The sequence below is a fragment of the Brienomyrus brachyistius genome, chromosome 7, assembly GCF_023856365.1.
Source record: "Brienomyrus brachyistius isolate T26 chromosome 7, BBRACH_0.4, whole genome shotgun sequence".
Classification (NCBI taxonomy): Eukaryota; Metazoa; Chordata; class Actinopteri; order Osteoglossiformes; family Mormyridae; genus Brienomyrus; species Brienomyrus brachyistius.
The window spans coordinates 20,273,605-20,284,652 of NC_064539.1; the positions used below are offsets into that span (position 1 = coordinate 20,273,605).

At 43.7% G+C, this 11,048-nt stretch overlaps 1 protein-coding gene across 1 annotated transcript; it reads left to right on the forward strand.

Moving 5' to 3' along the window:
- The first annotated feature begins 6,944 nt into the window (after positions 1-6,944).
- Positions 6,945-10,671, forward strand: stc1l (stanniocalcin 1, like). The gene is given in 5 exon segments (XM_049020026.1): positions 6,945-7,146; positions 7,784-7,926; positions 8,245-8,450; positions 8,833-9,034; positions 9,036-10,671. Coding segments are annotated over 5 exon segments (750 nt in total). The 5' UTR covers positions 6,945-7,034; the 3' UTR covers positions 9,123-10,671.
- Positions 10,672-11,048: the final 377 nt, after the last annotated feature.

Genomic DNA, 11,048 nt, shown 5'->3' on the forward strand with positions numbered 1-11,048 from the left:
ATGTTTTGGACTGTGTGGGGGGGGAAAACCAGAGTGGAGAATGTTAATCAAATCTGTAAATAAAACACTGAAGTTAAAACCTTTAAATCTGTACTGAGTTCACTGGCCATTTAATTCCTTTTCCTGAATTCCCCAGTGAGTCACCCCATTGCTCATTTACTCAAGATACCTTATATTCACTTTGTTCCTAGTATTTAACCCCAATGGACGTTAACTACTGTCCATGGTGCTGAAGCCCATCTTGGAAGAGGTGGTTGTGGAAGTTAAAAATGCAGACACCTTAAGGCGGGAGAAGTTTCCCATTCATCTTGTCTGCGCACACAGGGGTTCCCCGCATGCAAAGGAGAAAAGCCCCCTTTCACAAATCAGCATCCATTTTTATACCTTTGCTCCGTGTGACGTCCCTACATGAACTCGCCACATGTTTCTCGTCGTCCCTTGTTAGCTTGGCTCTTATCTTTCTTACCTATGTTCCCTATCCTGGTACAGAGACCATCCAGAGTGCTTAATAAAATTTCCTGCAAGGTTCTCACCTGCTCATATATCCGTTCATATAGTATCATATAAGCATTGATTATTACATCATAACTGCTGTTGCTATTGCTACACCTAGAGTCTGTGAATGTCTCCCCCTCTCAGCCAGGAGAGCTAGAGCACTATTCAATGTCAGGTCATCTATCGACACACCAGCGGCAGCTTCCCTCATCTCATAACTCGAATCTGTTCCTGCACCCCACTGCCCAGCACGAACAAGACCTTGACGGCAATCCCAGCACGCTCTAATTCCCATTGATGTTATAGAGGCATCAAGCGTCTTAAATTTCACTACCACATGATGCAGAAGTTTCCGGTTCCGGATTTCAGTGATTGACATCTGATGTAACCACACAAGAACCCTGGCCACACCTCTGGACCACCTCCGACAAGAAAAGAAACTCTATTCATTTATAACTTTTAAAACTGTGTTGACCGGCCCTTTGCGTATAAGATTGGCCACCCCTGCTTTAGAATGTGAGGGAACGCTTTTAAAACCCTAACCACAGTCAAAACACGTATTCTCATATTAAATAAAAGTTTTGAATCAAAAGATCAAAAACTGATTTGTTTCAAGAATACTATTCTAAAAGAATACAATACTCTTAACTTCCCCATTTAAAACAGATTCAAGTAATGTGGTGCTCTGCCTTTATTCACCCGCTGTATTTAAAACAATGGGGATTTCATACAGTTGAAAATGTTCACTACAGCCTTCTGGTCGAGAGCTATAGCCTGCAGCAAAACAGCAGCATTTCTCCTGGCACTCAGACACGTAGCCTATTGGTCAGAGTATCTGCTACGTTCCTACAGCAGAAGATGATTCATGAGCAAAAGGACAGATTACAACTGGTCTTTCTCTCAAGTCAAATTTGAATGCGCAAAGCTTCAAGAAGGTCAAGATATTTTAAACAGTCCCTCAAGACTGTATATTCGCGATGATCTGCATTACATGATACTGATGATGTGTTACGTGATGTGGGAGGTATGTAAGACAGCATTAGCTGTGACAATGGGGTCTAGGTATACCTGAGTGAGAACCAGAGAACCCATCGTAATGATTCCGCTTCATAAGTGTCTAGTCTCAATAGCTCCTGTTAAGTCTGTAGTAGTCCGTCTGCCACTATTGGTCAGCACGCGTAGCTTGACATTTCAGCATCGCTCTGAGAAAGATTCTGATGTTCTGCTGTTCCTAAAGTGCTGCACTTTTCTCAGGAAGAAAAGAAATGTTTCCTGGCTGTTCTGTAGTTGGCACTCATGGAAAGGACAGTCGGGGCAGCTCCGCATGCTCTCCAACTGTATCTACGCCATCTATTCCTCCTGATTTCCATGACAACCCTATTCTCTGCCCTTCCACGCCCCCAGGGTTTCTGCAATCATTTTCATAAGGTGTTACTGCATGGACATTTTTAATAATTTGTTATGGTTTAGGCCATAGACTTCCTCTTTTGCATCTCATTTGAGCAAGAAATTTTGCTGGAGAGATTTATTTTAAGTTTAGTCAGAATTATCAGAATACTAATCATTTACAGACCCTTCACCTAAGTCTTGAGAGACCTTTGTCTGACCAACAAATTTCGCATAAATTCAAACACAGATTTCGATTTCAAAAGGAAATCATTTGTTACATAAGCCTTTAATTCAGTCCAAAACAAAAACTGGTGGGCAAATATTTTTTAGTAACTCACTATATTTCACATTATGATTTTAATATATAACATGAAACAGCTCATAAGTAAGGAAACAACACATCTATTTTTAAAAATGCAAGAAAACGTGACAAACGTGTTAAAGACAATGTGCGCTTGACCATACGGAGCACGATTCATAGTGCTCCCACTAGTGGCACAAAATGTAATAGCACTCTTCTCTACGGACTCCAGGAAGTCTGAAGACGCAGTAAAATCTTAAATCATTGATATGTCCCTCAGAGAGCTCACCTATAACAATCATCTATAACTAAGGTTTCTTTTTCAACACATCCTGATGGTCTCTTTACTTTTAACGTGTGGCCTGCCTTTTCCTGATCAGTCATATTAAACATCACATTGAGATGCAAATGAGAGAAGAATTCCTCACAAGTTCTCTTGGACAAATCAGGTGCTTCCATTAGTAAGAAGCTTATCTGTGTCTGTCATCAGACATGGCCCCGACCTGCGTCTGTCACTGTTTCCTGGAACCCTAGACCCTAAAAATAGACTCGTTTAATATATGTGAGGTAAGTCCTACCCAAGGGTCGTGTAGCTGAACATGCATCTCTGCGTTTCCTCCATTTCAAATGCAATTCAGTCAGACCTTGGACATTCGCGAGGTTTGGTTCCAGAACCAAATGAGGAGCATTCGCGGATGTTTGGTAGAGTCACGAAAAATTGTAATATGTGCTTAATTATATACGGTAGCTTAAACCCTACATATGACCCCAGTCATGCTCCCAAAACACTTTAATTTCATTTAAAAGTTAGCTTAATACATTACCTTTAAAAAAAACAAATGTTTGATGTAAATATATAGCACAGTATCGCCTAACGGATAGGCCTACTTGTCACACTAGTACATTTACAGTACAGTATACTAATGTTACCCCTACTAATTCACAGAATTAGTAACATTACTACTAATTCACAAAACCTTTTGTACAGCAATTCAGACAGATAGGTTCATCACAGTGAACCATTGTCCATTTACTGATTCAGATACTGTACATATTATGTCTACTCACTTAAAGAACAGGTCTATTTAAGTGTAAAACAGTCTGAGTTCAATTATGTTCATAAATTGCATATTATACGCTGCCCAGCCAAAATTGCCGCCATTTGAATTCTTCGTTGGGCCGCCTTTAGGCTTGATTATGGCGCCCATTTGTCATGGCATCGTTTCCACAGGCTTATGCAACATCTAACCCTTTATTTTCATCCAGATTTGCATTCATTTCCTGTCCTGACAAGCGAATTGAACCAGTCCTTAAAGCCTCCTTTATCACACCCCAAAGACCTTCAATGAGGTTAAGGTCACAACTCATACGTGAAAATGATTCCTCACGCTCCCTGAACCAGTCTTTGACAATCTGAACCTGATGAATCTTGGCTTTCTCACCCTAGAATATGCCCATGACATCAGGAAAGAAAAAATCCATTCGTGATGGATGGAGGTGTAACCTGGCCAATCAGTAGATTCAGGTACTCAGCTGACTTCACTTTATTGGTGCATAACATCGCTGAGCTGTAATAATGATCCAGTCATTGGCTTCATAAGCATTTGCTGATTTAAACTCAAATAGCAACTTTTTTTTTTTTTTGCCGGGCAGTATGGAAAAATATTCAAACATATTGAAAGGGATTATTTTTAAGTGGTACACGGGAGGCTGATGTCCCGAGACCCAGGACAAAATGGCCTGAGATTTCTGGACTCATGAAGAAGGGGACAGGGTCTCAGGTCCCAACGATGCCCAATCATGATGAGCCTGATTAAACTCTTCAGGCAGCAGAGACAGTCTGCAGCTGTCGCTGTTACGCTGGAATACTGTACATTGCTTCGGCATGTCTGCTGCTCCAAATCCTATTTGTTTTATGTTGTGTGTTTATCGGTTTTCTCTCTAATGCGGTCATCTCCTCTTCCTTACAGCGTTCCTTTCTCCTCCAGAAATATACACGCCTGTCAGGTGCTGTTAGCTGTCGTTACCACAAAATGGCATCTCCCGTATAAGAGGACAAGAACGTGAGAAGCTAAGGGAATCTAAGCACAGTGCATAGGTTTATATATCTAATTAATCAACCGGGCAGAAATATTTTTAGCTATATGGCTGCTTGTGTTGAGACTCTAAGCCCGATGCCACATGGATCTAAAGACATCATCCGCAGGTTTCTATAGAGAGAAAAATCACAAAAGAGGAAAAACTACTCAAACCTTTTTCTGTGAGCGCTACTTTTACAAAGAAATTAATGTGACTGCTAATAAGTCATCATGGTACATTTGGCCAATGGGGGGGGGGGGGGGGGACGTGTCATGACAGACTATGAATGTCTTGATGACTGACCTGTTGATCACGGCCGACGAGTTGGCGACCCCTGCTGTACAGAGTTCTGTCCTGCTGGTCTAGTTTATTTCGTTAATGTTCAACATAAGAGGAGGTCCTTTCGTTTACGTTCTGCACTGCAATATATTTGGCTTTTCAGGGGTACTGGAATAATGGAATGCGTGTCATTTTGAGTGGTACACACCATTTCCTCCACATCCACGTTATCCAAACCCACACCACTCCCCAAACATGAAATCCTGGCTGTGATCCTAGCCAGTCATGACCTCTGTCGAAGCCCTTCGCTTTAGCTGACCTGGTTAGCCGGCTCTGTGGGTCCATTACACCCCTCTGCCTATCGCAGATCGATTATTTTCACCCTACAAATAAAAAAATAATAATCGCCCCGGTCCGCCTTACTAACTCCGCATTTCATCTATGATGTAACAAGTGACAAAAATATCAGCTGTCTCTCTGATTCTGTTAGAGATTTTGGGCCCTGTGAAACCATTTTGTGCCTCCAATCCAATCATCAATCCTAAAAGGGACATAGGCAGCAGCCTAGGGACCCAGTATCTGAGGGTGTGGTGACCTGCCAGCCAATTTCCCTTTCCTAAGACGGGGGGCACCAGCAGTGATGCTTGCCTAGCCCATCCCATCGGCTAGCACCAGTACAGCCAATTCTGTTCCAAATATTTTACAGCCCCTATCACAATGGGCCCCTTGTAAGCATCCTAACTTTCCCATTCCATTTACAGTGCCCCCCAAATACTGGTCTTTCTTCTTTAGCCAGTAAATACTGGGACACAATAGGCACTAAGGAGGCATCAATCATACTCTGGCCATCTCAGGTAGCAAACAGGACACAGTGGCTTGCTATCTCACCCCTAACTTAGGCCTTGCAATGTTGGGGAAATTCATCACATGGTTTTTCGCCGGTGTGCTTGTCATCACTCCTGATGGACTGGCTTTCAGTCCAAACACTCCAAGTCTTGTCCCCCGACCTCCAGTAGGAATCCCCGTTTGTATATTGGATGACCGGCTCTTTTACAAACTATGCTATTGTAACTTCTAAGGTGTAGCTATGCTATGCAAGGCAGAGACATAAAAGCCACCCAAGAAAAGGCCTAAAAGACGACAAATTAACAAAAATTAATAATCGATATTGATATCTGAACGCGAAAAGTGTTCAATGATGCGAAAAAAATTAGTAATGAACTATACAGGTTGATATGAACAAGAAGGTCGATATGAACCCTAAAAGGAGACGATGTCCTACGTTTGCCACTGATGCTGAACCACAATTACTATGAAAGTTAAATCTTAAAATTATTAGCCTGTCATAAATACTTACATATTGGTTTGTATAGTTCTACTTCTGGCAATAAGATAAGGACGCAAAGCCCGAAGAGACGTGAACATTAAAGTCGGCCACACTTATACAAAAGAATTCTTTGCACGTCCCTTCTCTCCTGAAAAGCCTGCTGCTACAACAGGACGTGAGTCGAATAACTCGAGCTTTTTTAAAAAAAGGAATCGCTGTCCACGGGGTTAACTATTTACCCTGCGCTTCCGACACAAAATGCAAATCAGCCCTAAAAACCTGCTAATTTGGAAAATTTAACCGTGAGAACTGCTGCCGTCAAGAGCGATGGGATACCTATTTTTAAAAAAGTTATTTTTAAAACAGACAAATCCATCCATCCATCAATAATAATACATTCTAAATAATAAATATGTATCAGTGTGTGTAGGCGGTTATAATATAGGCCTAGTGCCATACCAAAATATGGCAAATATATAAACATTATATTGAAACTGTCTTACTTCAACAATAAAATGTGATTTGCCACTTTTGGAATCTATGAATAATAAGTGAAAAAATAACGAATAACCCTGTTTTAACAGGGTTGACCACTCTTACACATTTAGCGTGACGCTCACGTTTTCAAACTCTCAGGTTCACCCACGCCGAATTTACTATATATGATTCCATTATAAACCATAAATTTGCTACATCAAAAGCGTTGGGGTAGTTTGCAAACCCTACAGACTATTTACAAAATGAAACTGTTACATAGTCTGCATGTAAAAGTGTGTGTGCGGACCGAAGTTGGCCACCGTGCTTAAATTTCGGAGGAACATTCCCAGTAAGCGTATATTCAAATAAATGAGACCACGATTTGATTCATTTATTGGATCCGCTACTTAAGATAACCGCTCAAGATAAGGATACCCGAAGTTCCTCAATGGATTACACTTTAATTCGGTGGAAAATATTCCGTCAATTAAAGGGGAGGCGGCGCTTCGATTGGACCGTGGTGCCGGTTCGTGCGGGACTCCTATATAAGCTGCGGTCGGCGCTCCGTCCGACGGGCACCTGAAGAGGGACATCAAAGGGAAACCACTGGAAAGCACATCAAGCGCCGCGAATAAACCATCTACTGATATTTAAATATATATTTCCAAAGATCTGCATTAGACAGAAATGCTGCCGAAGTGCGGACTTTTCCTGCTGCTCGCCCTGGCCGCATCTGCCTTTGAGGTGGATCAGGGGGAACCTTCTGCTAGGAGAGTCCGCTTCTCCGCTAACAGCCTCTGTAAGTGATCTGGCCCCTTGTATATACCTGTAATGCTTGTGCATTTGCTGCTTTATGTTGCACATAGACGACAGGTGTGCGCTAAACGTGTGGTGTGTAATCTAATTTACGTGCGGTGCTATACGCCTTAATAACGCTGCAGTCGTGGGTAACCTGCGACACCTACACTGAAATCTGGTAGATATTTTTTTGATCGAAAGACTTGAATATCAGAGTTTTCAATAAAAGATGGATACATAATAATACCGGGATAATATGAACTTGAAAATGTTCAAAATGTGTATGATAATGTCATGCTCCATTGTTGTTTCCATAGCCCTTATGTAAAAGCAAAATCGTTCGCTCGGTTTATTTTATCATACCTTTATGTAATTTGTATTAGATCTTTTTGCGCATAAGGTGCTATCACAGCTGCTGTTGTTTGACGATACTGAATAATATAAAATCCAAAAATAAATTAATTAATTAATAAAAACGGTAAAAACCGGTTGCCATTATATTATTCATCACTGCACGTAATTTAGTTTCTGATTCATATGGTTGGATATTCAAGGGTGAATTTAAAGTATGTCGCTCAGGGGCTTGGCAGGCGCTTGTCCTTAACTACTGCGCCCCCTGTCTTCACCCATCTGCCCAGCGGATGTGGCTCGCTGCCTGAGCAGTGCCCTGCAGGTTGGCTGTAGTGCCTTCGCCTGCCTGGAGAACTCCACCTGCGATACCGACGGCATGCACGACATCTGCAAGTCCTTCCTGTACAGCGCAGCGAAATTCGACACTCAGGTATGAGGAACCCTCCCCACCCCAAGACCTGAAGGGGGGGTCTGGACCAAGCTTTCAGCAAAAGAGACTGTATACTTCAACTGCTGCTTATGACAATGAATTATGTACAGTAGTTTTGTTGTTCTAAGCATGTGAAGTTTGCCAGTGCAATATGAGGAAGGTTTGCTCAGCCCTGCTGCCTTTTAAACCGATCCTATTGGTCTGCTTGCACCTAAATTTTGAATATCTCCCAGAAATCCATGCAAGGAAGCTAAACCATAGATAGAGGTACATGGTGATGGAGGAGAAATAATCCAGTTGTTCCTGCCGCTGCTGCAGGGAAAGACCTTTGTGAAGGAGAGCCTCCGCTGTATGGCCAGTGGCATCAAGGGCTTCCCCACAGTGCGCCGCTGTTCCACCTTCCAGTCTATGGTGGCCGAGGTCCAGGCAGACTGCTACTCTAATCTGAACCTCTGTGGAGTAGCGCGTTCCAACCCCGAGGCCATAGGGGAGGTGGCTCAGCTCCCCAGTCACTTCCCCAACAGGTAAGGTCCCCCCCGGCACACTCCTGCAGCCCATGTCTCCACAGACAAGTTGCTAATCCATCTCATATGGATGTTCCTCGTGGATTTGGGCCCCCGTCTAGGCTTAGATCCATCACACTGATCCATCACACCTTCTCAATTCCTTCCTTCCCATTGCCTTATCTCACTGGTGGATTTGTCTCTAATAATTCCTGCCCCGCTTCATACCCACATAACAGTGCACCCAGACCGTGTGCTATTCCCCCATGATCTTGTACTCTCTTTCCCTGCTATCACCCCACTCATGAAATGCTGTTTCCATGGCTATTTCCAGACTCTTTCCAGCCTATCAGTATATTCTGTTTTTTCACCCCCCCCCCACCAACCCTGGCCACCCCCACAGGCATTACAGCACACTGCTGCAGAGCCTCCTGGAGTGTGACCAGGAGACCGTAGGCCTGGTGAGGGACAGCATGGCATCCAGGCTAGGCCCCGAGGTGGCCATGCTCTTCAAGCTGTTACAGAGCAGCCCTCGGCCCGCCCCCGACTCCTCCCACAACAAAGTAGAGGACCGCGGCATGAGTGGCCGCTGGCCCCTGGACCCGCCCCACCTTCAAGATTCAGCCCAGCCCGAAGAACAGAGACCCCAACCACCTGTTCGCCAGGAAACGTGCTGCGGATGAGCGCCCTTAATTACCCCGATCTTACTTTGGGCGGGGGCAGGGTTTGGGGGGTGGGTGACGTTTACCCTTTTCAGGCGAAACGGTGCCCTCTGGTGGTCTAAAAACCCTTTAGTCTGCATAATGGCAAACAATATACCTGTAGTGAGGTAGGATGTGGTCAGGGGTACAGCATTTAGGATTGTTTTCATTTTACAGCTGCGTTGGTTGATGCTCCAGGTCCTGCTCTGTATTCAGCTGATGTGCCCTTGAAAGACAAACTGTACAGCTGCATGTCTCAGCACTTTAGAGAGGAATACTGCTTTAAGGTCATATTGCTTTTACAAGGAGTGCCTTAAATTACATATATTGGTAATCAGTCTATTTAAATGTATTTAAACACTGCCCTCCAGGCCGTAATTTTCTGGTGTTGGATGGAGATGAGTTGCAGGATTTTGCGGAGAGTGGGATGGCTTTGGAGGACCTGCCAGGGATGGAGAGGCAATGGGAAACAGCTCTTAACCAGGGCTATTTGTTAGCTTCCGACAAAGTGCTTTTTCCGCTTCTGGCTGTGTGAAAGGCTGCCGGAACCACAGAGCTGGCTGTTGTGTGGCTACACAGGAAGTAGCGAGCAGGAGTACTTATGGCGTGACATGTGACAAATTCCATTAAGTGGCACAATGCAGTCTGTCATGTGACCAAACCATAGCAGCGAAATCTGCCTATGAGGCCTGCAGTCTCTCCTGCAGTTTTGCAGTTATCGGCATAAAAAGGCCTCTCTAATGTAGATGAGTGCGACATACTAAGCGGTTTGTGATATGTTGTTCCTATTTATTTTCGTACATTAAGGTATGTCTATTTAAATTGTATTTTTTTTGCCACAGCGTTGACTGTGGTTGGCTAGTTGTTCTGAAGTCAAACAACAATGGTCTTCAAGAAAAATCTTCAAAGCGACCCGACTCCATGCTGGTCATGGAAGACATCAGAACATCATCTACCCAGTCAAGTCAAGATGCACAAACTGGGCAAGGCAAACAGCTGACCGACATGGTACAGATCTAAATAGATGACAGGCGACAGCATGAAAACCGTCAGATTTCTCTCTCTGTATCCTGTCTTCGTGAAATTTTAATGGAAAACTTTGATTTTTGCCTGTTACATACTGTTACTTCTAAAATGACCTCGTCTGTTTCTTCCTCTCCATCTTACACCGTTGGTTCTCATTGTAAACGTTAAGGTTAAACTGTGAAGGGCGTTGGTGAATCAGAGAGCAGCATTAGCAAGAGATCCTATGATTAAAGAGAAATCTGAAGTCAGCCAATCAGAGGAGCACCCTGATGTTGCCTTAGCAGTTTGGCTGTAGGTACAAACAGGATTAAGAGTGTCCCTGGGTGGCACCTGAATGGCCCTTTTTAAGAATCACACTCAGCCACCAGCTTCCAACAGCGTGGTTGTCTTTGGTCATGCCATTTATGATGGGAAATCTTTGGTCTGGTACCACCCAGGTTTTTTGCAGCTGTTGTTGGTTCAAACATGTTCACTGGCCCTCGGACTGACCTCTCTGGCCCCTTTCAAACAGTACAGTTTCTCTTCTCTAATGATTTTTTTTGTCATTATAATAAAGTCAATCTCATTAAGACGTCAAATACGAGTGACACTTTTTCCCCCATTCTGGGATCAATCATCACTGCACCTTGTCACCACAGAGCCTTTCCCTTCTGTCTCTCTATAGCTGGGCACTGAAACCCCGTAACTGAATGGCTCATGCACTGCAAGAACCGAAGTAGCATGTCAGGAATATGACTTAATGTACAGGTTCTGCTCACTGACAGGAGGGGGGTCTGTCACATGTCACTGGTAAATTTGAAACTCAGCCTAGGAACTTTACAACCATGGGCAGGGCAGAAGTGGACTACCCACATCCTCTGAAGACCAGACAATAGAGGACTGAACCAACAAG